At 34.4% G+C, this 26644-nt stretch overlaps 12 protein-coding genes across 12 annotated transcripts; 6 read left to right on the top strand and 6 right to left on the bottom strand.

Moving 5' to 3' along the window:
* The first annotated feature begins 197 nt into the window (after positions 1–197).
* BX664DRAFT_284026 (major facilitator superfamily domain-containing protein) lies at positions 198–2607 on the top strand. Its single transcript, XM_051541617.1, has 10 exons — positions 198–371; positions 469–534; positions 592–627; positions 722–741; positions 837–1007; positions 1088–1175; positions 1250–1801; positions 1895–1980; positions 2061–2229; positions 2294–2607. Exons 1-10 carry the CDS (start codon positions 218–220, stop codon positions 2545–2547), a joined length of 1596 nt encoding a protein of 531 aa, XP_051398457.1. The 5' UTR covers positions 198–217; the 3' UTR covers positions 2548–2607.
* A 437-nt stretch (positions 2608–3044) lies between these two features.
* BX664DRAFT_387683 (GroES-like protein) lies at positions 3045–4547 on the top strand. The gene is made up of 3 exons (XM_051549399.1): positions 3045–3165; positions 3337–3719; positions 3802–4547. Exons 1-3 carry the CDS (start codon positions 3091–3093, stop codon positions 4451–4453), a joined length of 1110 nt encoding a protein of 369 aa, XP_051398456.1. The 5' UTR covers positions 3045–3090; the 3' UTR covers positions 4454–4547.
* A 250-nt stretch (positions 4548–4797) lies between these two features.
* Positions 4798–6536, bottom strand: BX664DRAFT_338393 (uncharacterized protein). The gene is made up of 9 exons (XM_051546428.1): positions 6431–6536; positions 6293–6331; positions 6148–6210; positions 5992–6072; positions 5853–5913; positions 5646–5778; positions 5430–5562; positions 5214–5374; positions 4798–5143 (listed from the first exon to the last, which is right to left on the bottom strand). The coding sequence occupies exons 1-9, from the start codon at positions 6502–6504 to the stop codon at positions 4890–4892; spliced, it is 999 nt and encodes a 332-aa protein (XP_051398455.1). The 5' UTR covers positions 6505–6536; the 3' UTR covers positions 4798–4889.
* A 546-nt stretch (positions 6537–7082) lies between these two features.
* On the top strand, positions 7083–9814 carry BX664DRAFT_360830 (uncharacterized protein). Its single transcript, XM_051548194.1, has 2 exons — positions 7083–7404; positions 7528–9814. The coding sequence occupies exons 1-2, from the start codon at positions 7182–7184 to the stop codon at positions 9702–9704; spliced, it is 2400 nt and encodes a 799-aa protein (XP_051398454.1). The 5' UTR covers positions 7083–7181; the 3' UTR covers positions 9705–9814.
* A 178-nt stretch (positions 9815–9992) lies between these two features.
* Positions 9993–11394, bottom strand: BX664DRAFT_316537 (uncharacterized protein; the record flags this gene model as incomplete). The annotated part of the gene is made up of 7 exons (XM_051542721.1): positions 9993–10210; positions 10367–10448; positions 10500–10547; positions 10642–10746; positions 10924–11083; positions 11155–11308; positions 11352–11394. 7 exons carry the CDS (start codon positions 11392–11394, stop codon positions 9993–9995), a joined length of 810 nt encoding a protein of 269 aa, XP_051398453.1.
* Positions 11395–12320: 926 nt separating this feature from the next.
* BX664DRAFT_266247 (ribosomal protein L23/L15e core domain-containing protein) lies at positions 12321–12817 on the top strand (the record flags this gene model as incomplete). Its single annotated transcript, XM_051540896.1, has 2 exons — positions 12321–12649; positions 12733–12817. Coding segments are annotated over 2 exons (414 nt in total), but the record flags the coding sequence as incomplete, so codon positions are not given.
* A 411-nt stretch (positions 12818–13228) lies between these two features.
* Positions 13229–13877, bottom strand: BX664DRAFT_338383 (50S ribosomal protein L30e-like protein; the record flags this gene model as incomplete). The annotated part of the gene is made up of 3 exons (XM_051546427.1): positions 13229–13245; positions 13362–13609; positions 13707–13877. Coding segments are annotated over 3 exons (436 nt in total), but the record flags the coding sequence as incomplete, so codon positions are not given.
* Positions 13878–14305: 428 nt separating this feature from the next.
* On the top strand, positions 14306–15029 carry BX664DRAFT_284012 (uncharacterized protein). The gene is made up of 3 exons (XM_051541616.1): positions 14306–14500; positions 14568–14640; positions 14727–15029. Exons 1-3 carry the CDS (start codon positions 14336–14338, stop codon positions 14840–14842), a joined length of 354 nt encoding a protein of 117 aa, XP_051398450.1. The 5' UTR covers positions 14306–14335; the 3' UTR covers positions 14843–15029.
* A 115-nt stretch (positions 15030–15144) lies between these two features.
* On the bottom strand, positions 15145–17649 carry BX664DRAFT_300718 (amino acid permease/ SLC12A domain-containing protein). Its single transcript, XM_051542355.1, has 3 exons — positions 17204–17649; positions 16656–17028; positions 15145–16538 (listed from the first exon to the last, which is right to left on the bottom strand). The coding sequence occupies exons 1-3, from the start codon at positions 17364–17366 to the stop codon at positions 15440–15442; spliced, it is 1635 nt and encodes a 544-aa protein (XP_051398449.1). The 5' UTR covers positions 17367–17649; the 3' UTR covers positions 15145–15439.
* Positions 17650–19043: 1394 nt separating this feature from the next.
* On the top strand, positions 19044–19782 carry BX664DRAFT_338379 (mitochondrial ribosomal protein L37-domain-containing protein). The gene is made up of 2 exons (XM_051546426.1): positions 19044–19213; positions 19300–19782. The coding sequence occupies exons 1-2, from the start codon at positions 19099–19101 to the stop codon at positions 19554–19556; spliced, it is 372 nt and encodes a 123-aa protein (XP_051398448.1). The 5' UTR covers positions 19044–19098; the 3' UTR covers positions 19557–19782.
* A 578-nt stretch (positions 19783–20360) lies between these two features.
* On the bottom strand, positions 20361–24720 carry BX664DRAFT_338374 (uncharacterized protein). The gene is made up of 6 exons (XM_051546425.1): positions 24456–24720; positions 24007–24354; positions 22928–23944; positions 22758–22818; positions 21998–22687; positions 20361–21906 (listed from the first exon to the last, which is right to left on the bottom strand). The coding sequence occupies exons 1-6, from the start codon at positions 24648–24650 to the stop codon at positions 20585–20587; spliced, it is 3633 nt and encodes a 1210-aa protein (XP_051398447.1). The 5' UTR covers positions 24651–24720; the 3' UTR covers positions 20361–20584.
* BX664DRAFT_360823 (uncharacterized protein) lies at positions 24721–26507 on the bottom strand. Its single transcript, XM_051548193.1, has 7 exons — positions 26191–26507; positions 25922–26092; positions 25590–25856; positions 25403–25506; positions 25273–25343; positions 25086–25168; positions 24721–25008 (listed from the first exon to the last, which is right to left on the bottom strand). Exons 1-7 carry the CDS (start codon positions 26473–26475, stop codon positions 24949–24951), a joined length of 1041 nt encoding a protein of 346 aa, XP_051398446.1. The 5' UTR covers positions 26476–26507; the 3' UTR covers positions 24721–24948.
* Positions 26508–26644: the final 137 nt, after the last annotated feature.

The raw sequence follows: 26644 nt of genomic DNA, 5'->3' as shown, positions 1-26644 counted from the left end.
AAAAAGAAAGTGTGGGGAAATTTGGAATGAATGAATCATTCTTTTTGATTGGCTAAGGACAATTTTGAAGTTACGGTGTTTTTAAATCATATACAAAAATGGAAAGTATAAAATCTAATCTGACCTTCATTCTATTTTACTTTTCTTCCTCTTTTCTTCCATTTTACTTTTCTTCCTATTTTCTTTCTCTTCTCTTTCACCTTTTTTTTTTTTTGTCATGATTGGTACAATATTCAAAGTATATTGGGAACAATGGAAAAAGAACTTTTTTTATAAAGAATCAAAAAAGGATGGATATGATACTCCAAAGGTGGGATTATTAAAAGCAATTAAAAGCATGAATCAAACACAATGGATTGCTTTTATAGCAGGTAAGCAAATAATAATAATAATAAAAAGTCTTTGATGTCTACTAGAATAAAATACTTTCTGTTTATTTATTTATTTATTTTTTTAAACTTTATTTAGCTTATGCTGGTATGATCCTGGAAGCTCTCGATTTTTTCACCACAACTTTATCTGTTACTCAAATAGGTAACACTAGATAACAAAAGGGTAACAGTGTTAGTTCTTACTTTTTTTTTTTTTTAGCTACTGAATTCAAGGTTGAACCTTCTGCTGTTACAAGTAAGTAGAGTAGTCACTTATTTTGAAAGTATAAAGTGTATATATATATATATATAAACTTACCTTTCTTTTTTTTTTATCCCATATTTTCAAGGTGCTATAACGACAACAATGGTAAGTCATACGAAATTGGATTGATAATGATAATGATTTACCTTTATTATTATTATTATTATTATTATTATTATTATTATTATTATTATTATTAGATGTTACGTCCAGTAGGTGCTCTTTTGTTTGGTGCTGTGGGTGATAGACTAGGACGAAGATGGCCATTAGTTGCTGGTGTCCTTTTATTTTCGGTGGTCAATCTTGGAAGTGGATTTGCTCCTGATTTACAAACTTTTATCGCTCTTCGTGCATTATTTGGTATCATCATGGTAAAATATAAAATAAACAAATAAAACAAAAATACCTTGATTATTCATTTTAGTATGTTTTATTTTATTTACAAATCTAGGGAGCAGAATGGGGTTTGGGGACAAGTATTGCTTTTGAATCTCTTCCTATTGAGGTGAGAGGGTTATTTTCTGGTATTTATCAAGAAGGTAAGATCAATTCATCATCATTTTTTTTTTTCGATTTATTATGAATCTAATTTGTCGATTATCTACATATGTAGGTTGGGCGGTTGGATGTTTATTAGCGACTTTTATCAGTTTTGTTCTCACTGAATACAACAAATCATGGCGGGCCCTCTTTTGGGTCGGATCAGCATTATCCATTCCTACTATCATCCTACGATGTTTTTTGAAAGAAACAGAAGCATTTGTCAAATCAAAAGAAGCACGTCGTGTCATTGGTCGATCTTTTTTACAAGAAACATGGCTTTCCATCAAACATAACTGGTATCGATTGATTTATATGTTTCTAGTCATGGGTTTTCTCAACTTTATGGGACATGCAACTCAAGATTTGTATCCAACCTATCTAACCACTCAATTAGGATATTCTAACTCTGATCGTACCATTACTATCGTCATCTACAATATTGGTGCCATTGTTGGAGGTGCATTTTGGGGAAGTATGTCCAATCGGTGGGGTCGTCGTTTATGTATCGCGATATGTTGTGCATGTGCTGGTGCTGTGATTCCTCTTTGGACTTATTCTGGCAATAAATCTGCTCTTCAGTTTGGTTCGTTCCTTATGCAATTCTTTGTCCAAGGTGGATTAGGTAATATTATTATTATTATAATCTACTTTTATTTACCTATCTTATAAATCATATGTTTTTTTTTTTATTATTTGTTTATTTTTTTTTTATTAGGATGTGGACCTGCTCATTTAGGGGAACTATCACCACCTTCTTTAAGAACAACAGCTCCAGGGATGGCTTACCAACTTGGGAACCTTGTAAGCTTAGAAGTCGGAAATGATTTACCTTATTTTATTGTCATGACTCACTTTTTTTAATTTTTTTCAACTGATACTAGCTTAGTTCCGCCAGTAGTCAAATTGAAGCGGTTCTAGGTGAAAAATATCCTCTTCGAAGATCAGATGGATCTATTGTACTTGATACCAAAGGTTCTCCTGTCGCTGATTATGGATACACTCAATCTATACTCTCTGGAATTGTCTGTGGCATTGCCTTTTTCGTTGCTGGTAAGAAAACTATCGAAGTAGTATTTTATTCTACATCATCACTCATATTTTTATTGTAACTTAGTATTTATGGGTGTTAGTGAAGAACGCAACAAGGATTATTTAGACAAAGTGATTGAAGATTCCCGATCAGAAAGATCTGCTGCTGTCAGCCCTTGTGATATTGAACGTGGTGCAGATTCTGATGAGCAAATGAATGAAGGAAAGATACAAAGTGACATGAATGACAAGAACATATGGATTCAACATAACGAACATCCTATCACCCAAATCACTGATAATACCCAAATGGATCTCAAATCTATCCATTCCAAGTAGTGAATTATTTGTAGAATAAATAGTTTTTTTTTATAGTAGTATGATCTTTTTTTTTTTTTTGATTATAGTTACTCTTTTAATCAAATAAAAATGAATGTTTTGCCTTTTTTTTTTATTTTATCAATACCATCTTGATTTTTCCCGCATCAATATTTCCCAATCCTAGAACCTTCTAACCCCACTTTTTTTTTTTTAATATAGACTCGTACAACGCCAAAACAAAAATATTAAAGAGAATGAGCATCATAAAAATTATGAGAAGGAAAAGGGAATCACTCACTACTAGAGATGATGGATGATTCATCTTTGGTTTTATATCATAGTATTATTTTTATATTTTCGAAGAATGAAATAACGGAAACAAAAAGGACTAAACTCGAATCTTATTTCTTTTTTTTTTTTTTTTTGAGATCAAAAGTTTCTTTTTTTCCCCCGCTCGTAGAAAAATAATAATTCAAATTTGGTAACTTGTCCCAAATCTCTAGCTTCCTTTTCTTCCTATCTTCCTTTCCTTCCTTTTTTAGTTTATTTATTTGTATTAGTATGAGTCCTATCATCACCAGTAAAGAAGAAAATAATATCGCCTGTGTCATCTATGGTGCAAATAATATGCATATGGTAAAAAAGAAAGATATATATGTATATGTCTACCCCTCTCGGTGGTTGCCGAATAACTCACCTATTGATGATTATTATTATATTACAACCCCGCGCTCATAATATGTTAATTCTCCTTTTTTTTTTCTTTTTCTTTTCCTTTTCTTTTTTTTTTTTTTTTTTGACAAACAGGAATCAAGACCTATCCTTCAACCTCAAACTGATGAATTACAAATAAACATTCGAGCAACTGGTATTTGTGGAAGTGATCTTCATTATCATTACGATGGACGATTAGGTGCTCGTGTATTAGACCCTTCTCTTCCAATGGTGCTTGGACACGAGTCGGCAGGTATTGTTACTCAAGTTGGTCCTACTAGTGGTGAACAAAGTATGTTTCAAGTGGGTGATAGAGTAGTATTGGAACCATCAAAGTCATGTGGACAATGTCATTGCTGTCAATCCCAAAGATACAACATTTGTCCTCGTATGAAGTATTCCTCTACTGTGCAACAAGGTCCTAATGATGGTACTTTACGACGATCCATTTGTTATCCATCTCATTTATTACACAAGTAAGTGTCAAATAAGCTAGGAACAACAACAATAATAACAACAAAAATATTGATATATATTTTTTTTTAAAAAAAAAAAAAGGATGCCAGATACTATGACTTTTGAAGAAGGAGCGTTGATTGAACCATTGGCAGTGGCTATGCATGCAACAGCACGATCTCCTGTAACACAAGGCAGTTCAGTATTGATCTATGGTGCAGGCACCATCGGCTTATTGGTGGCGGCCAGTTGCTATGCTCAAGGTGCAACCCAAGTAGCAATTGCGGATATCAATACCTCCAGATTACAATTTGCTACGACCTATTTACCTGGCATCTCTACGATCACTTTGGAAAAGAGTAGAAGCGATGATGATCTCTTTGTGTGGGCGCAATCTCAAGCAGCAGGAAAGGATGGTGATTATGATGTAGTATTTGAGTGTACGGGTGTGGAATCTTGTGTTGTGCTCTCGTTCTTTATGGTCAACTCTGGTGGTTCGGTTGTCTTGGTAGGTCTTGGCCAAACAAAGATCGCTCTGCCTGTCGATGTCATTGCAACTAAGGAAGTCAACGTTATTGGTAGTTATCGGTATGCAAACATTCATCGAAAGGCAATCGATGCCGTTGCCAATGGTAAAATCCGTCTTCTCCCCCTCGTCTCTCACCGATTCAAGTTGGAAGATACTCCTTTGGCTTTTGAAACTCTACGTAAAGGTGGCGATGGTGTGCTCAAGGTCCAAATTGGTGATTTTTAGTCTAGATTAGCCTTTTTCCTTTTAATGTTAGTAATCAATTTGTTGATAAATAAACTCTATACTATTATATTATATATATATTTTTGAAATCAAAGATTTGTATGAGATTTATGGTTTGACTGTTTACCTTTTTTTATTTTATTTTATTTTATTTTTATTTGAAAGAATGGGCAAATCATACCATCATCATTCACCATATATCATCCAACATCCATATCTATTTATTATTCAGTATCTATCTCACATTCAGTTTCCCCATCCATTCATTCACCCAACACATTTTCCAGCAAATCATCACAAGTTTCCAACTCAACACAGAAAAAAATCTATCTATTTTTTCTATTGACAGATAAATGATAAAAAAAAATGTATTGAAGTAAAAAAAAGAAATGGTATATACAAGAATAAAATGATAAAACAGTATGAATGTATCTATCTAATCTGATTCATAATCTTCGTCGGCTAATATTTCTACATGTATTTCTTCATCATCGTCTTCATCACTAATATTCGTCGTACGATTGGCTTGAATATGCAGAGATGTCTTTCTGGCTGTTGTTGTATCAAGTTTATCATTGGTATCATCGTCATCATCAGTCAAAAATTGATTTAGATCTTCAGAATTGTCATTGTCAAGATTCAAATTTTCAAGTGTAGTTGTCATGATTTTGTCGCGTGTTGTATTGCTCTCTATTCAAAATATCAATCCAAATATCAATCTTTTAGTCACTATTTGTCTTTTTATTTTTTTTTGACTTACTGTTATAGAGTGACGAGACTTCTGTTTCCCGTCGGCGTCGATAATCTTCTAATTCAGATTGAAAATTGATATCATAAAGCTCCAATCTTTTCTTGGCTTGTTGTTCATTGTGTTCTTCATAGAGCTGGTTCAATTCTGCTTCCCTTGATTTTAATCGTTGTCTGTTATAAATACAAGTGATGAGTCCTATATCAATCATCACACATATACTATTACCTTTTCATCTCTAATTCCGTTTGTAAACAAGCTTCTTGTTCTTGTTTCCATTTTTCAAAATTATGTTGTTCAAATTCAAGACAAGCGTGATCAATACGATGTTCCAATGCCAACAACTTGGTTTTCAGTTCCACTAATAATATAATCGATAGTCGTATAAATATCCTTCATTCCTTTTCATTACATCTTTTTTTTTTCAAAAAAGAAAAGACTTACTTGCAGCGCTAGTTACCGATTTCATTTCCTGACGTGTCGTCTCCAATTTTTCCGGAAGTTCTGACATACCAGTACAGATAGTATTGTGTAATTCACATCTTGATAATAAGACTTGTAACAGTTGATCAGCTTTCTGAAAGAAAGACAAGAAAGACAATCAGACAAAATTGATCTATGGATTTCATTTATTCTTTTATGTTTCTTTACCTTTGATTTGTTGATATTATCTATATTGTTGTAGTGAATAGTTTCCCGGCCTTGTTGTATTCTATTGTAAAAGGATTCAGTTTAAAAAAAAAAAGGGCTATTTATCCACATATCTCCACTTTCTTTCGTTGTACGTTACCTTGCTATAACTTTTGCTGTTTCCTCCAAAGTGATATTGTTTGATGTGATTGTTTTTCCAGATATATCTTCACTACTATTACTAGTTAAAAGTTAAAACAACAGCTGTTAAAACACATTTATTTTTTTATTTGATTCTTTTTATTAAATAATTTACCTATCTGATTTGTTGATTAAGAGAGCATTAAAGTTTTGAAGTTCTGAGCGAATGGACTCTAGTCTTGATTCCACCCCGAAAAAAAAAGTTATATAGTTAGTCAGATCAATAGTTATTTTATATATTATTTTCTAAAGAGAGTTACCTTTCCATTCCACGAGTACGCCATTCTTCTTCATTCAACCTATAGTGAAAAAGAAAGAAAGAAAGAAAGAAAGAAAAAAAAAAGGTCAAAACTAGAATGGAAGAGGTGGTAAAAAGGTACTTTATGATTGAATCTTACCCCACAGAGTCTGCTAACGATCGTATATTGAGAGATGCTGATCCTGGAAATATATTCTTGAACTGTTGAAACATTAGAATATAGTTCGAGTCAAATTGAAAAGTAAGAAGGAAGAAAGAAAAAGAACAAAAAAAAAAAAAAAAAAAAAAAAAAAAAAAAAAAAGGATTGCTTATTGACACGAAAAGATTTCGAACACCGTTTGTGTTTACTTCGAAAGTGGATCATAGAAATGTCATAACGAGTGCATGAAATGGATCAATAAAAAAAATTATTTTTTTTTAAAAAAAAAAAAATACTATTCTTTAAAGTTGTATTTTTTATGTCTAAGTAGGCTTTTATAAAGAATAATAGATTATATGGAGATGATCTATCAAAAATGATATAATATAAGAGAAATTATAATTAATGAAATATCTGTATTGACAAAAGAAACAAGAGAAAAGACACTTTCTATTGTAAATAAAAAGATAATAAATAGATATATATATTTCTTGTTTTCATGTTAAAAGGTTTTATTATACAAAAAATATTGGAAACAACACTTACACCTTTTCTTTAAATCGTTTCTCATTTGTGCTGATTTTCAAAATGGGAAAATCGATAAAAAAAAAACCCCCGCTTAGAAAAAGTCATCATGCCGCGTTTTTTTTTTTTTTTCTCCCACTCTTTTCTAGTTTTGTTTCTTTCCATTCACTCTTTTTTTTTTTTTCTTATCTTGTTTATACAGATATATCCACACGACTTATATTGATGTCACAACAAATATATAAAGCTACTTATTCTGGTGTCCCTGTTTATGAACTCTCTTGCAATGGTGTGGCAGTTATGCGCAGAAAAAACGACTCCTATATGAATGCTACTCAAATCCTTAAAGTAGCTGATTTTGATAAACCTCAACGAACGCGTATTCTCGAAAGAGAAGTCCAAGTAGGAGACCATGAAAAAATACAAGGTGGTTATGGAAAATATCAAGGTAATGTTAAATACAAAAAAAAAAAAAGGAAAGAAAATGTTAAATAAATACAAATGATAAGACTTATTATTATTCTTTTTTTTTTCTCATCTCTCACCATTTTTATTTTATTATTCATTATAGGCACTTGGGTACCATTGGAAAGGGCAGCTCATTTGGCGAAACATTATAATGTCGATAACTTGATACAACCATTATTAGAATTTGTGAAAGGCGAAGAATCACCACCATTGGCACCAAAACATGTTACAGCTGCATCTGCTAAACCAAAGAAACAACGTGAACAACGAGTACGAAAGAAAAGAAGACATGTTGATGACGATATCTCGGATATAATTGACGACTCTGGACTTACTGTTGAAGACGAAGTTTCAAGTTATGCACGTACTCCTTCACCACGACGACCTACCCGGCGTGCTGCTGCGACTATTGCCTCTAGTGCTTTGGAATCTGATTTTGATGCTTCTTCTGAAAATGATAATGATCTTCCTTCCAAAACAACACGACATTCTCGACATAAACGAACCAAGATGGATGACCAACAGGATTATATGGATGTGGATATTGAAAATAATTCAACAAACAATAAAATGACAGAAAAGGCAGCTCCCTCTACAAAATCAAAACAACCATCTAGTAAAAGTTCTCGTACACAATCAGCAAAAGTAGTTTCCAATTCTGCATCATCATCTCCCACCTTATCATCATCTGCATCCTCACCACCTTCCATTGATCGTACACCATTGACGAAACACAAGACAAAAAAGGAGGTAGAACATGAACGGACTTATGCACACAAGTTACTTTTACATTTCCTCTCTGAAAATGAAGAAATCCCGTCATTATTACAAAGACCACCACGCGATCTTGATATCAATGTGATTATTGATGAGGAAGGCCACACTTGTCTCCATTGGGCTGCCGTTATGGGTAGGATTTCAACAGTACAACGATTGATCAAACTTGGTGCGGATGTTTATCGGGTCAATTACAAGGGACAAACAGCACTGATGCGCAGCGTATTATACACCAACAACTATGAACAAAAGACATTTGATCAACTATTGGACTTACTCTCAAGTACGACCTTCAACATTGACAAAAGTGATCAAACTGTATTTCATCATGTGGCAACAACAGCAAATGGCAAAGGGAAAATACACGCTTCTCAATACTATATGGAAAACCTCATCAGCAAGTTAGTTCATAGTCGATCAGAACTTATCTCAATATTGAATGTACAAGATGTGTGTGGTGATACAGCACTGACTATTGCTTCTCGTATTGGCAACAAGAAATTGGTCCGACTATTGATTGATGCAGGAGCCAGTACAGAAATTGCAAACGAAGAAGGCATGACAGCACAAGATTATCTAGCAGCTTTGGATCAGCACTTGATGGAAAAGGGTGGTAGTAGTAACAGTCTTGAAGGAAATTTATCAGCTTCACCAACGTTATCACTTTATCAAAGCGAAGAAATGACTCGGGAACAATTACGACAAAAAGTGGATAGTATGTACAAGACGATGTTATCAGGTACAGTGACATCACCTTCCATATCACATTGGGTCGATGATCTTGCTGCAAGCTATGAAAGGGATTTGTTACAAAAGGAACACGCCATTAGGGAAAAACAAAAGGAAATACAAATGATTACTAAACGACTAGAAGATACGGATAAAGCAATGAAGTTACTAGGTGATGATGATCGACAAGAAGAAATACAAATGGTTTTGGAACGTGGTGAAAAACTTATTTTGGAATTACGACGGCTATTATTATACACCCAACAAGTTAGACTGGGACAATGGATCAAGGAAAATGAAAATACAGGCATGATTGAAAAGATAGATCAAGATATCACTATGGAAACACCATCATCATCATCATTGTCATCATCACAACATACTGAAGTCGACATATCAGCAGGAGAAACAACGACAGAAGATACAACAGTATATGGACCCATTAACAAACCACCAACTCCACCTATCATTGTTACTGGAAACAAATCAGATACACGAAAGCAAGATTTATCAAGTAGAGAGAAGATACAGGAAGATCAAGATATTTTGGCCAAGAAACTCACTCAACTACAACAATCGCGACAACAACTGATGGACGATATTATCAGTCAACGTACAAGTATTCCAGAAAAACGTATCCAAAATTACAAACGACTGATATCTATGTGCTGCAATATTGCTTATGAAAATGTTGACTCAATGTTGGCTCCCATTCTAGCATCCTTTGATGAAGCAGGTACTTTGAAGAAAAAATCATCACCCACTACTTCCTAGTTTGTAGCTTTTTTTTTTATTATTACCTTTGTATATCGTTTTCCATTTTATATCCCGTTAGTATTAGTATTATTCTTTCTTTTATTTTTGAAATTGTTTTATATTTTTATTAGGTCAATAAAAAAAAATATCTAAAATGCAGTGGAGAAAACTAAGATATTCTGCCATAAAAGAAGCGGAATCACATATAAAAAAAAAATAATTAGCCAATTATATATCCTTCAATTTTTGAGGGTATCATTTTTTTTTTTTTTGATACTTACAGTCCCAACGCTATAAAAGTGTTATTCACATCTTCAAACCTCCGGGATAAGAAGTGGATTTTTCAAATTGTTTCAAAGTCTGGTGGAATACAAGTCGTTCGTAACCTATCATGACAATATTCATAGCAGCATTCTGGTCTTCTACCTCTTGAACCTTGTCCATTTTTGCGAATAGTGCGATTGAGGTTGATACATACGATAGTGCCCTAAATTGGTAACCATTTTCGACTTGTCTTTCTTTTTCTTTTTGGATGAATCACTGGCATTCGACAGTAGCAACACAATTTTTGTGTCAATCGGTATTCGTCGGTTGAAATAACTGTAGTTTTTTTTTTTTTCCGAGAGCTTCTTGGTAAGACTATTTATGACTACCACTAGTGTAGTCAGCGATGCTTGTACCATATTCTCGTCCTGAATCACCATCATAAAACCAAATAGACTTCTGACCTCCTATCAAACTTAAAAGCTGATTTTGCGTATGCTGTTTCAGATAAGCGTTGTCTTGTTCTTTGTTGATTTTTCAGGTAATTACTCTTGTGGTAAAAAGTGAGCAATGGTTGTCGGCTGGACAATCATTGACCTAATTTAATTGAAGATGCAAAAAAAAAAAAAAAAAAAAAAAAAAAAAAAAATCAGTCCAGCTTCTTTTTTCGATGTTAGTATAAAAGACCTACTTGATGAAGCTCTATTTCGTTTTCGGCATTGTTATTGTGTAAGGTTTTGGTCATGGAATGAAAGATGTCATCTTCAGTGTCTTGTACGGATTTCTTTCCCTGGTGCTGACAATATTACATTATAGGAAATTAGGTACTGTTGTTGTATTTTCTTCTGATGTGATTTTTTTTATTCTTTTACTTACATTTCGTTGACAAATTTCTTTTTCTATGCTTCAGAGTTTCCAGGAATAATAATAAACTAGAATGGGTATATAATTGATCAGACTTGATATTTGTTACTTTTGTCTTGAACAGGGCGGTAACATCATCAATTTCCATTATATTGCTGGGGTCTACTCTCGTGTACGATCGAGTAAATGATACTTGTTCCTGAGTCAGTGTGACACATTGAGCCATTGTAACTAATCCCGGAGCAAGATATTTTTCCACAGGCACGACACTGTAAGGTATTTGTATTTAATTGATGATGATGATCGTTGCTATTGTTATTGTCGTTGTGGTGGTTGTTACAAGACTCTTATTCGGTTATCCAAACTTTCGTCAATAAAAGCCTTCCACTGGCGAATACAATCAATGGACAAAGAGTCAAACGAAGCATTCATTTCATTTGTACACGGTTTATCTTGATACTGTTGACTAGAGTAAATAAGAATATAATTCAGCACTGTAATATTCCTTTCTTTTGTTGGCTATTAAGAAGAAGTTACCTTCCTTGCATGCAGTTGCTACATCATTGTAAAGACTGACCATCACTTTTCTTTCCCTGTTGTTTTCTGAGATACGTTTCCTTTACTTGACTTGATATGTCTTCGAATGTTGTTTCACTGTTCTTCGTCAAATACTTCACCAAAATGTGGGACACTTCTTTTCTTAGTCGTGCTTCAAATGCTTGTGTGAGATACTTTATACAACCAACCTTTGTTGTATTAGCTTGGTACTTCTTTTCTGGTCAGGTTTGTGAATTAAAGCTTTGGAATACATTATGTATAATATGTGGACGAGATATCGTTTATCATTGGGTATATATAAGTATACACGAGTCGAAATAAGAAAAGAGGATTGATGAATACAAAAAAAGTAAAAAAAAAAAAAAAAGAAAAAATGGATGATCACGTTTTTTTGTGATGAGGCAAAATAGACAAATTTACCGGGATTTGAATTGATGAGGGGTAGGAAGGAGGATGGGAGTGAGAGATATTGTCTTTACAGACTTGGCTGGGAAAAAAATCCTTCTCTTTTCACTCTTGAAATTCATCGACATGGCCCCCAAGAGCAACGGTAATAGGAATTAGATATTTTATTATGATAAATAAAGGATAGACGATATACGTAAAGTCAAACAGACGGATGCGTTTGGATGGATGGATGGATGGATGGATGATACAGACAGCGACTTGCCTATACGAAAACCACATTATCATTCAACATGTTTAGCATCTTATTTTTTTTTCTTTTTGTGAAAATCGATACTCTCGACACACACACATATACATACACATAAAGATACTCGCATACGTAAACATATATTTATTACATTGATGAACAAGATTCAACAAACGATGCTCACATTATCTCCATGTCTACATGCGATCGTCTATCCTTTATTGTTTTGAATTTGATATGATGAACATCCAAGGCAAATTCAACTCAATTTTTTTTTTTTTTTTGTAGTTAACAAGGCCCAAGCTGCCAAGAAGGCTGCCCTTAAGGGTGTCCACGGTAAGACTGTGCGCAAGATCCGTACCTCTACTCGCTTCAACATTCCCAAGACTTTGAAGTTGGCTCGTACTCCCAAGTACACTCGTAAGTCTGTGCCTCATTTACCTCGCATGGATCAATATCGTGTCATTCGCCAACCCTTGAACACCGAAACCTCCATGAAGAAGATTGAAGACCACAACACTTTGACCTTCATTGTCGATGTCAAGGCCAACAAGAACCAAATCAAGCTCGCTGTTAAGAAGCTCTATGATGTTGACGCTCAAAAGATCAACACCTTGATTCGGTAAGTGATGACACAAGGAAGATCTCGTTTGGATATCAAAATATTGGCGCTAATAGGATGATGATTACTTTTTTTTTTTTTAGACCTGACGGTACCAAGAAGGCTTATGTTCGTTTGACCGCTGATGTTGATGCTCTCGATATTGCTAACCGTATTGGTTTCATTTGAACTAGTTATTACGTCTTTTCTTTTTATATATTTTGACAATAAAAATTAACTGATATACACAAATATATGTTACCATGCACCTGCTGTTGTATGAGGGATATCTATTTTTTTTTGTAGAGGAAGAATGATATGTGATAATTTATTGATGAGTGGAAGATAGTAACAATGATGACAATAATGATGGTGATGATGGAAAATATTCTAAGAATTGTTTAAAATACGATACATGATGATTTGATTGAATAGAAACGATGATACAAACAACATCTAGGAGCAATAAACACATATAAAAATCGCATACAACGAAGATATCAAGGAATAAAGAATGGTACAAGATGAAATGTCTTTTATTTTGTATATGAGATCTGGTAAGGGAAAAAGGAAAATCTGTATGTATAAATAAGGATCCACTTATTGAGTCTTGAAGTCTAACAAAAAGAAAAACATGATAAGTATATTATTATATAACACAAAGACATCACACTTTATCCACAACACATTATGATTGATCAAAAAAGAAAAGAAATAAAAAAAAAGCACTTACAGTCCAACAAAATATTCATGGCTTCAGATTCTTCTCCAAAGTCAGTGACAGCAACACAAGAGCAACCAACGACCTTACGGGCATTACCTTCACGGTCAATCTTGCAGAGACCAGCCCATTCACCAAGCTTCTTAGCATCAGAGACCTTGATCAAACTGATGTTGTGTTCAGCACACAAAGCTTCAACCAACTTGAGGTATTCACCTTCAGTGCAAGATTCAACGAGAACAGCCAAATGAGCTTGACGTCTATAAAAGGAAACAGTAAGAAAACGAGAATAAAACATGAATATGTGTCTATGTATATCGATTCCATGTAAAAGAGATGAGTTCTTTTTTTTTGTACCTGTCCAAAGCCTTGACAGCTTGCTTCAAACCACGAGCAAGACCATCGTGAACCAAAGCACGACGCAAAACTTCTTGAAGAGCTTCTTCAACAGACATTTGTCCCTTGGGGGCTTCAGCAGCAACTTCAACTTCTTGAGTTTCCATGATGACTTCTTCTTCGGCAGACATGCTAAATAATAAAAAAAAAAACATGTGTTTAATAGACAGAGTCAAGAATAGGGATCGTTCGTGTTCTAATTATTGATGCTTGCTTCCATGTCGTCAAATTGCTCCCCCCCCCGTCACACTACTCGCCTTTACCCATCCATCCATCCATCCATCCATTCATCCATCCATTCACCCATTTTTCCATTGCATCCATTCATCTTCCACGGTACTTCTATTGCATCGTTTACTTTACATTGCGTTGGATTTTTTTAACTAAAAGGAAAGAAAAAAAAACAAGACTGAGGATGTATGAAAAATCCCATATCCTTTAGAGGACCCAAAAAGCAGCTGCCGTGAGCGCGGTGTTTTAATCACTGGATGAAAAGACAAAGCAGAAATTCAACCTTTTTTGCGTTTTTCTTCCTTCCTTTTTTTTTTTTTTTTTTTTTGTTTTGAACGCATAGCAGACATTCATCAATTATGGCAGAATCACAATTCATGATACATCAGGCGACACACATGTTTATGACAGAACCTATCTACTTTCAAATAATTCAAATGCAAGGAGCATGGTTAGTCTGGGTGGGCAAACAAGCTGGGAAAATGGGCGATCTTGCTGTCTCCGTGCCTGCTTTTGGATCACAGGTAAAGAATGTTGAAAGAATATTAATGCTTTAGCTTTCTAATTGTATTCTTCTTCGTTTGATCATAGGCTATTCCTTCTGCCACAACTGTGATTGGGAACGATGTCAAAGAATTCAGTCGAAACTTGGCTCGCCGTTTAGGTAACAAAAAAAAAAAAAGGAAAAAGAATTTTTTGTTGTTTATAATGAATCCACCCATTCATCAACATCTTATCTTTGGACTTTAGCTCTCAAATATGGTGAACAATTTTATGTTAGTCTGGATGTATCAAGTCAAGACGATATGTTGAATGCTTTTGTGGAGAAGAAATTAAACGATTTGGTCAAGACAACTGTGGCATGAAAATATCAAACTCATCCCCTTTTACATCACTTTGGAGCAGCTCTGCATAGACTGGTTCGAATATACTATAGTTGTTAGAAGAGTTGATCCCTTAGTGTAGACTGATTAGCCCTTTCAAACCTTATATATACATTATGATACTTTGTTGTATAATACATTGAAAAAATAAATGACTCTTTATTCCCTTAATTATGAATATCTTTCCTTTTTTTTTTTGCCTGCTCTTTATTCATCCATTCATCCGATCATCAAGTCATCAAATGATAAAGCTATTAATAATAATAATAATAATAAAGATCAAGTTAAATAAAATAAACGAAGCGAAGAGAAGGGGAAGTTGTTGAAACGATAATATATTAACCGCTTTCCTCCCTCTCTCTCTCTTGGGTTTTATTAAATTTTTGATTGTTGTTGAAACAATATTTTTTTTTGTTTGTTCTAATATAATCTATGATCTACACACTACGAATGATGTTGAATAAGGGGAGAGAGTAACAATAATGATACATAATAATAATATAAGAATGCTAACTAATAATATATAAATGAATGATGAATAAATAGGGAATAGAATAGAAAGAAAATGATAAAAAAAAACTACGCTATAATAGATAAGACTTTGTTGCCTACACGTTTCCATAAAGGTAGATCCTTTTCGTCGTCGATCAATTCACCATCACCATTCACATCGAAGACTTGTTCGATCTTGAGAGTACCGGTTTCAAAATCCATTTCATCTACCTTGACAAAGGGCTTGCGAACAAATATCTTGTGACCAACATAAAGGATAATAGCGAGGATCAAGCCAATATAAGAACCAATAACATCACCAGCAGAGATGGGGGCATAAAATGAAGAGTAACCTTGACCAAAGATCACGATCAGACCAATCACAATCACAAAGATATCACACAAGGGAAACAAGGGTGCCACATAAGGCAAAGAAGCGAGAGAACGGCCTTGAGCAATGTAACCCATTCGGAAGCGAATATGAGTGATGGAAATGATCACCCAGGTAATCAAACCAGCTAATGAAGTCAATCGAGTTAACCAATTGAAAACAACGCCAGAGCCGAATAAAGATGTCAAGAAAGCCAGACAACCAATCAAACAAGAAGTAAGGACAGCATAAATAGGTACACCCCATCGATTGACACGAGTGAAAAACTTGGGAGCATAGCCATCTTCAGCAAGACCCATCAAAGTACGACTAGAAGAGTAAACGCCAGAGTTACCAGCTGAAATCATCGTGATCAAGATAATGGCATTCATGATATCTGCAGCATATTGAGCACCTGCTTTTTGGAAAACCAAAGTAAAAGGACTAACAGACACATTGCTGGCACCATCCAAAAGATTGGGATCTGTATAAGGAATAATAAGACCGATGATCAACATGGAGAATACATAGAATAGGACAATACGCCAGAACACTTGTTTGACAGCAGAGGGTACAGTCTTGTGAGGATTTTCAGATTCACCAGCAGTGATACCAACAATTTCGACACCATTGAAAGAGAAAGCAGCAGTGATGAAAACATTGAACACACCAAGAAATCCTTTAGGGAAAGCACCACCTTCTAAATGGAAGTTTCGTACACCAATGTTATCGCCACCCAAGGCACCAGTATCAACGCAAAGACCGATGATGATGAAAACTAGAATAGTAAGAATCTTGATAAAACTGATCCAATATCTAATATAAAAATAAAAAAATAAAAAAAAAGAGAGAGAGATGAATAAAACGTTAATTAACTACAAAAAAAAAGTATATTTTTTATGTTCCTTTTTTTTTTTTTTTTTTGTTACTTACTCAACTTCACCATAACCTTTGACAGCAAAGACATTGATAGCAACCAAGATAACAAGACAAATAACACTCCAAATGACACTGTTAACACTTTGTACCCAAAATTCCATGATAAGAGCCACGCCAGTCAATTCAACAGCTACACCAACGGACCAATTTAACCAGTAAATAACAGATACACAAAAACCAAGAGAAGGATCCACAAATCGATTAGCAAAATGACCGAAACTACCACTGACAGGAATGTAAGCAGCCATTTCACCAAGACTCATCATGACACAAAATACCAAGACACCGACGATAGCATAGCCAACAAGTGCACCACCTGGACCACCAGCAGCAATAGCTTTACCAGAGGCCATGAATAAACCAGTACCTAATAGTAGTGAAAGATAATTGATTGATTGATTGATGACGGTTGATCGATGATGACGGTTGATTCATTGATGATGATGGTTAGATAATAGCAAAAAAAAAAAAAAAAAAAAAAAAAAAAAAAAGGTAAGGAAAACAAAAGATATGATAATAGATAATGATATAATAATTCTTACCAATAGTTCCACCCAAAGCAATCATTTGAATATGACGAGCCTTGAGACCACGAGTCAAATGAGCCTTATGCTTGGATTGGTCGGTAGTGTTTGAGGAAATGGATTCCATCGTTTCAATAGACGTTGTCGTAAATTCTTCCTTCAAAGTTTTTTCGTTCGACATATTCGTAAGTAGTGATAGAAGATAGATATAGTAGAACAAATAAGAGAGAAGAGAGGGAGAAGAAGAAGTGTAATAAAAAAGAGAAAGGGGAAGAAAGAAAAGAAATGCTTAAAATCAGTTGTTTTGTGGCCAGGCGCCCGGATAGGTCAAATAAATATTTTGAGGGGGGGAAGTTAAACAATAAAAAGAAGAATGAGGTGCTTTTTCAAAAAGTTACTTTAGTAGTACAAAAAAAGTAAAGTTGGAAAAAATCAGTAAAACTGGGAAAAAAGTGATTGTAAAGAGAAAGAGAAACAAAAGAAATAAAAAAAGAAAAATTGGATTTTTTTGCAACTTCTTAGAGGTAGGATTTTTCAATATCCGCAGATCTCTTTTTTTTTTTCTATATTACTTTATTGTTTGGATTTTCATTAAATACAACATGATTATCATAGTAGAATGAATACTATTCAGTTTAATTCTTTTAACGATAACAATGTGGGAATAACTCTATATAGTTTTCCCACTCTATATATCAAATATGATCGATTAGGTTCATATACCAATCTTGGTAACAAATCATCTAAAGAAAAAAGAAGAGAAAAAAAAAAGAGATCAGAAAGACCATCGATGGTGTCAACCATAACACTTTTGATTGGATAATGGCTATGAATCTAAAGTCCATCACACCATTACTTGATCAATTTCAAGGTCCTACTTATCATGGCCAATGAGACCATCTATCATCCAGATGATAACATCACCCTTTTTTTTTTTTTATATTATTATTATTCCAATACTACGGACCTTCCGATTTCTTTTCCCGCCTTTTTTTTTTTTTTTTTTATTGTAAAGGGTGTTTCATAAAAGGAAAAAAAAAATCAATACAATAAGAATATCCCCATTATCAAAGGACACATTTGATTGGTTTATGAAAACATTTCAAATCTTGGTAAAAGAGATCTAGAAGAAATCTGATTACATGTACCCCTTATTCAATTGTTGATGATCATTTTACTGTGATCTTTGACAGATGATATCTCGTGATTACCATTTTTTTTTCTTTATAAGGTAATCCCTAGCGCATTTTCCCTTCTCATCTTACTTCTGTATTCCACTCAATTTATTAAAAGACGTTTAAATTCAATGTTTAATTTATAATACTGTGTCAAGGCCCAAAGAACGATGATAATAATAAAAAAAAAAAGGTATCATATTTCGTTTTTATCAATCTACAGCGCTGTCTTTATCATCATCATCATCATCATCATCATCGTCATCATAGAATAACTCATTGATATGATAAGCAAATAAACATGATTTACTATACTGTACTGTATTTTTAAGGACACTCCGTCTAAACCCGTAGAAAATCAAATAGAAAATCATCTGGAATTCCATTGATGATGATGATGATGATGGATGATGATGGATAATGGCATGAAGGAGTATGATGTTTTTTTTTTTTTGTTAAATTTGAGTTATTTTCTAACCTTCAGACAGATGTAAATTCGTTATTGACGTTGATCATTCAAATGTCATCATCATCATCAGCGCCATTGTTACTATTATACTATTATTAATAGATCATCCTCATGCTTATTCTTTTCTTGCGAACCAGTATTAGGCGGAAATTGAAATCAGTGGCTGTGACGACGACTACTGGATAGAAAGGGAGAGAAAAAAAAAATAAGAGGTACACTTTTTGTTTTTTTATTTTTCTTTTCTCTTTTTTGCATAGTCAGGATATATCATGTTAACTTTAGTACGCCAAAATTTACGTCGATCGGTTCGAATTCAACAATCAGCATACCTTCATTCCACAACCATTGCTAATAGTCAAACAACAACATCAACGACTGCTGAAGGTAAGTAGTTTATTAAAAAAAAAATAAGTTTATGGACAAGTGAAAATTGATCTTATTTTTCTCTGTGTTTTGTTTTCTTACCGTAGATGCATCAACTGTACAGCCTCCAAGAAAACCATCGTCTGTACCAGCAGGTGTTACTCTGAAAGGCATTAACTTTTTGAAGGATGGAAAAGATCCTGTGGCATTAGAAGACAATGAATATCCTATGTGGCTTTGGGACCTTCTTGACGAAAAGAAACAGAAACAGAAAACCACCAAACCTTCCAATCGTCAATTCCATCGCAAGAACAATCGGGACGCTATTAAATCTGCCAACTTTATGAAGGACAAGAAGACATAAATTAGAGTATCTTTGTAAATAGACTTTTTTTTTTCGAAATTTGAAATATTCCATTTGATAGTCCCCACAGACATAGACATACACGCTCACACACACACACACCTATACTCATATACATACTCATATTATATATATGCTCATCCTTACTGAATAGTCTTTTCTTTTTCCTTGACTTTGTCTTACCCATTTTACATCCAATATAATAAAAAAAAAATTCAAATATGTACTATATCTTTCTATCAGTTGTCTCTGATCGTCTTTGCCTTTTTTGTAGTTTGATCATTTTAAAGTTAATGATTCCTATCAACGTTAACTCCTTTAGTTAGCGCGGACGTTTATTTTGTAGAAGATAGGTTTTAATTTATTTAGGAATATTCTAACGACAATGGCGATAGTGGCAACCAACAAAAAAAAATAAAAAATAAAAAAATGAATACGATTTATTTAAGAAGAATATAAATATTTTTATTAAATATTAACTATAAACTCGAATAAAAGAATCATCATGATGTAAGCCTTTTGTAAATTAGAAACCAACCAAACCAGAAGAAGGTTATCAACATACTTTTTTTGCACCATAGATTTGTATTAATGATCCTATTGCAAACCCACTTGGTTGATCAAATCTTGTGTCAAAATTGATCCTGTTGTATATCTATTTAGTTGATCCCGTCATATGATGACTTGGTTATATTATATTCTCATAAAAAAAAAAAAAAAGAAAACAATCATCAATACAGATTAATCATAAAGATATTTATTGAATAAACAAAAAAAAAAAAAAACAAACAAAAAAAAAAACTAATAGAAACAAGCTAACAGGGTAATAATCATAAAGAAAAAAAAAAGAGTATACTAATGATCTACCATGCACCACCATATTGTCCTGTTTGATAACCTTGTTGCTGAGGGAATGCTGATTGACCATCTATTCAAAAAGAAATAAATAAAAAAGAATTAGAATCATCCGATATTTCCCATGGATTTGATAATCATCCCATTACACATTTTTTTTTTCTCTCTTCTTTTTATGACTTACGTTGCATGGATCCAGCAGGAGTAAATACATCAGCATTTGGCGTACGGAAAGCAGCATACTTATCACGAGCACCAGATAATTCTGTTTGTTGAATACCTGTCATCTGTGGTTGAAGTTGTTGCAAGTAGGCTGGAGTGGAAGATGGTTGTCGTACTGGACTTTGAGTGAAGCTATTGGGATTGGGCGTCGAGAACTGAATTCCACCGGTCAAATGAGAGTTGACACCAGCAGAAGACATACTGGGAGATCCAAATGGATTCTCAGGTGTTGATGCATTCCAATGTCGTCCAGTAGTTTGAGGTGGCAGAGTTTGAGACCTTTGAGATTGTTGATGATACATTGGCTGTCCCGCAGCGGAAGTAGGAGTTATTGGTGGAGGCAATACAGATGAAACTGGAACTGATACAGCTGTGTTTGTCATCATGCCAGGTTGTTGTGGAATAAATCCCGTAGCTTGATATTGCTGTATTTGAGGTTGAGAGACAAATCCAGTCACTTGGGGTTGTTGTTGTTGTTGAGGAGTTGTCATGTCATTGTTGTAAAGAACAAGACTACCTGCATTGTTGGATTGGTAGCCAGTTGCAAAAGGCACTTGTGCTTGAAGCTGACTTTGTTGTTGTTGTTGTAGTTGTAATTGTTGTTGATGAATCTGTTGTTGTTGAATTTGTTGCTGTTGCTGCATGATAATCTGTTGCTGTTGTTCCAAAAGTGCTTGTTGACGTTGTTGTTGTTGGTATTTTCGAAGTTGCTCTTGTTGTGACAATTCATTCAATGATACCTTTGGTGTATTGTTGATCTGTGATGATCCATTACCATTAGAAGATGTGGTATTTTGCCATTGAAGTAACGTGGGATCAATTGTTTTTGATGAATATTGTTTTTGCTGTTGCTGTGGTTGTTGTGTAGGGTTAGATTGGACAATAGGTTGAGATCCGACAGCCACTGTCGCAGGAGGAGCAGGAGGAGCAGGAGGAGCAGGAGTAACCTGTTGAGACGACATATTAACTGGTGATGATACAACTTGTTGATCAACTTTACTAACCAAAGATGCTTGTTGTGGTTGCAATGGTGGTTGAATTTGTGATTGTGTAGATTCCTTTATCGGTCGAGGAGCCCATGCATCATCACTAAATCCAATAAGATCGTTGTTTTCAGTTGTTGTTGTTGTTGTTGTTGTTGTTGTCGCTTTGGAAGGTTCGGTATTGCTTGAAGAAGAAGATGCAAAATCAGAGGATCCAAGGAATTCCAGCAAATCAGGATGAATTTCTTTGGGAGCAGATACCGAAGGCTTTGGTCTTGAAGATGACGAAGCTAAAATGACAAATGTGGAATCAGTTCTTGTTCTTTCACATCATGCACTTTCTTTCCTTTTTTTTTTTTTTTTTTTTTTTTTTTTTGCTACCTTTTTTACTTCGTGGTTCATCTAGTGAATTTTGGAGTTTTCGTGCCAGTGCCGCATCATCTTCAATCTGTTTTTGTCTCATACGTTCTATATCATCTTGTTCTGTAGTATTATCTTCGCCGTCCGATGGAGGTTCCACATTCCCAGTATCAATATATCGTTCCATACGTTGAACATGTTTTTCCTTCATACCCAGGGTTTTCATCTGTTTGTGAGTCAGTCTATTGAGGTCGCTATCATCTAAATTGTCCGCTTTGAAAGCAGATGAGTACACTAAGGCTTCTTGCATAGGGATTCCGATCATCATAAACCAATCAAACCAATCCCAGTTTGAATTTATTGTCTTTTTGCTGTTGGTAGGTACATTGTTGTCATTGTTGTTGTTGTTGTTGCTGTTGCTGCTACTGCTAGGTCCATCAGAAGTTGTTGGGTTTGGTCGAGGTGGCATTTCAGGTGTTTTTTCGCCTTGATTCACTGAAGATTTCTTTCCAATACTTCCTACAGGTTGGTTGGTTCGACGTTCTACCCACCGTATATCTTCGCTTGACATTTTTTCCAAAGGGACATCAATTTTTACACCATTCGCTTTATGTAGTCGTAGTTTTCCATCAGTATAGCCCAAGAATTGAGCTTCCACCTTAAAGGCACCACTTCGATCTGTCCAAGTTCGTAATCTATCAGGGTCAGGTTCTAATTAAAAAAATAATGTAACATGAGTAAACTTTTTTTTTTTTATTTATCCATTGTCAATGCAACTTACTGGGTAGATCTTGACGGGTAGAAACAGATCTTGAAAGACTACTAGTCTTATCCAGGGGTGGCTAGAAGGTCAAATAATAATAATAATAATAATAGTAATAGTAATAAGAATTATAATAATAACAATTAGTAAACAATTGTATAGACAAATATGTAATTTTAAATACGTACAGATGATCTTGCAGCTGCTTCCCGATTTTTTCGTTCTTCTTCCATTTGTCGTTGCCTGGCCATTTCTGCACGTTGAGCTGCTTCTTGTACCTTTCTACGTCTTTCACGTTCTTCTTCTTCACGTTTTTGTTGTTCTGCTAAACGCTGTCGTTGTTCTTCTGCTTCTTGTCTTCGTTGCCTTTCCATTTGTTCCGTTCGTTCTATTTCTTTCTGCAGAGCTTCCTGTTTTTCACGTTCACGTAATTCTTTTTCCCGCATATAAGCTTCCACTTCATCATGAGCAGCAGTGTCGACTTCATCGTCTTCATCATCATGGCGGACATTAGTAGCAGAAGCGGCAGACTGGGTAGTAGTAATAGCATTATCATTGTCATAAAATTGTATATAGGTTGTTGGAATGATACCAGATTTTCCATCCACAGTTTCCACACGCCACCATCCATCGTCACGATCATAATCTGTCACTAATATTTGCTGATTTTCTTCAACTGATATTTCTTCTCCTCCTTCAGCATCGAACACATAAAGAGAGATGGCCCAACGAGGTTCGTTAGTCGAAGACTGAGTAGGTATAGCAGAAATAGTAGATATATCTGATTTTGTTGGTGTTCCGTAAGAAGGTATAGATGCGACGGCTGTTGGTGCTGCTATTGTTGGAGTAGGTTGTTGTTGGGATATATGAGTACCAGCTATCTGAGCTGCCTTACGAGAATCAGTAATCTTGACCAAAATAGCCTTCGCTTCAGATTTTGAAGAAGCCTGTAAATCCAAAACTGCCGGATTGGAGCCATCAATTTCAATATGTAAGTTTTTGCCATCAAAAAGATACTTGGACACATCCAAAATAGGGTATTGTTGTACGGGAGAAGTCTTGTCAGTTTCACTTCCATAGCAAAGCATTGCGTTACCCACCAAAATATTGCCTTTTCCTTTCTTCTTCTTCTTTTTGGCAACATCGTATTCATGTACAGTCCAGGATTGAGCTTCATCTTCCATGTCTCTGGTATTAGACTTGACCTAACAGTAAACAAGATACTATTTAGTCAAAGAATAGAGACCTATAAGTCATTAATACTTACCGGAGAGCTTTGTTGTGTATTGGGTGGTGAAGATAGTGCAAAGGGGATAGAAGTTGCAGGCACAGGGACAGGTGGTACTGTAGTAGTAGTAATAGGAAGAGAAGCAGTAGTAACAACAGGAGCAGTAGGATCAGTAGAGGTAGTAGCATGTTCTTCAATGGCGTCTTCAATAACAAGAACATAGTTCGCAGGAGCAAGGCCAATATCACCAGTATCCAATTTTACGAGATACCAATCAGGGTCATCACGTTCTAGTAACCACATTTCTTGACCTTCAGTAAAAGAGAGTTCTTCTTCCTGTTGAGCATCGTAATCATATTCAGCACGTACCTTTCCAATTGGGGATACCTTTGAATGAAATATATATCATTAGTAAATAGGGAGAAGGAAAGGGGGATAGAGTACGAAATAGAAGAGTTTCTTTTTTTTTTTTTTTTTTTTTTTTGTACCTCTTCCAAGTAGGATGCTGGTACTAAGCCAATAGGACCAGGCTCTTCGTTGGATATTTGTTTTAATTCAGCTTTCCACCAATCGTTGTCTTCTTTCTCGATAACATAAAGAATGTCGTTTTCGTTGATAGTAATTTCATCGGGAGTTCTTGCTTCATAATCATATAACGCTTGACATACTTGTAAGTACTTCATTGTAAGCGCTTTGATTCAAGTCAATGTTTGAAAGGGAGATAATTTATTCAATACAAGAGAATGATGAAGGTAAAAAAAAAGGTAATAAAGCGAGGAAGGAAAGGGAAAAAAAGGAAAAAAAAAAGATTGAATGTGCAACATGGGGGGGAAGATATTATTTTCAAATGGCGCCAAGTTCTTCCGTTCGTCTAGCCAAGAGTTTTTGTCAATAGGGTATCTCTTCATCACTACCTTAAAACTAACCAACAAGAGGTAAAGGGAGGGGGGGGGGTATCTAAACTACATTATTCTATATCTATCATTCTATTAGATCTCCAAAAGTCGTTTTATCTAGTTCCAAAAGAGCTTGAGCGTCAATCTATTTGTAGTCAATATAAGAGTGTCGTAAAAATTAATCATCATCATTTTCCTCGAATCAATCAATATATTACTTACCTCTAATTGGCCTTGGCATATAGAATAAAGCAATCGATAAATGATTTTTGTACGGTGACATATCTCTTGACTATCACTATTTTCTAATGACATGAAAGTAGAAGAAAATAAAAAAGATGATCAAAAAAATTGATGTACCGTACAGCATATATATATTTTTTTTATTTATCTATTTGTTTTAATTTACCTTGCTTTTTACAATTATTCATCCATAGAGTTGCAAGAGCTTGTAATATAGTTGCGCCATAAAGAGGAATTCTATAAATATATACAAATATATTAGTACTGATCCATAACAGATACAAAGTGAAGCTTACCTTAACCAAGTCTTTTCAATCACATGTTTCAAAGCTTCCAATGCAACTAGATTCACTTCAGTCTTGATTGATTTTAATCCATTACATGTACCTAAGACAACCACCTTATAAGGAAAGAAAAAAAATTTTGGATTAGAGAAAGGTAATAACTTTTTTTTTTTTTTTTTTTTTTTTTTAGCTTAGTTACCTTCAAATATCGCACAAGAAGAGTTTCAAGTTCCTTTGCTAATCTGTCGATCACAGGTAGTAACACTAACAAAAACGTCGATTTATCCCCGGCATATCGCAGTCCTGGTACCACTCCATCAGTAAGTATCTTTTCAAAAAGTAAAAGCCGTTCTTTGGTTTTTACTATTTTGGTTTTGTCGATCAAATCTATCAGACACGAATATGCAGATGTGAGTAAAGCCAAGTCTCGAGTATCTGTCATATAGTGAAGACACTTGAAGAGAGCCTATATTATAAGAGTATATATATAAATAACCAAGAATCAAAAAATAATACAGATTTATACTTTACATCAATAAAGACATTCTCTAATCCAAATTTGGTAATCACCATAGGATCTAGTTTGCTAACAATTCCATGTAATAGAATGACACCGTGGTTCTTGTACGTCACGTCATAATCGTCTACAATACGAAGTATAGGAGCTATGAGTTTTGGTAAGATCTTTTCTAGGTCTTCAGTCTAAATATGTAGAAAAATAAAATAAAATAAAATAAGATAAAAAAATAAATAAATAAGAATATTGATAATATTGATAATATATATATATATATATTTACAGTAGTTGTATCCACAATCCAGTATAGAACATCAACAGTATTGTATCCTTTTTCTGTTTGTTTCCATTCTTGTTTGAAAGAAAGGTCGTCGTGTTCTGGGCCAAGTGTTCGTGATTGTCGCGTGCTTAATACTAAGGTTTCAATGGGGAATGTTGGTTTGATACAAGCGTCAAAAACGTGATCCAAATGTTCGTCTACAATGTGAGATGATATATCCGAAGTAACTATTTCATGTTGACAATAATGGTCAGTATAATATCGAAGAAAGTTTTGCTTTCGTTCCATTCAAAAATAAAAAAAAAAGAAGAAAAGAAAAGAAAGACAAAGGGAGAAAATATTTAAATTCCGTTCATACGGGCCTTCGTCATGGTTCAAAAAGTGGCTTAAATGCTGTGCCCACACATAATTACTTTTTTTTTTTCAAGTCGTCGCAACTTATTTCTAATCCACCAAT

Source organism: Halteromyces radiatus (genome assembly GCF_025201355.1).
Source record: "Halteromyces radiatus strain CBS 162.75 chromosome Unknown BX664scaffold_6, whole genome shotgun sequence".
In the NCBI taxonomy this organism is placed as follows: domain Eukaryota; kingdom Fungi; phylum Mucoromycota; class Mucoromycetes; order Mucorales; family Cunninghamellaceae; genus Halteromyces; species Halteromyces radiatus.
Note: the sequence above shows the minus strand (reverse complement) of the source record. Positions and strands in the feature narration are given on the sequence as shown.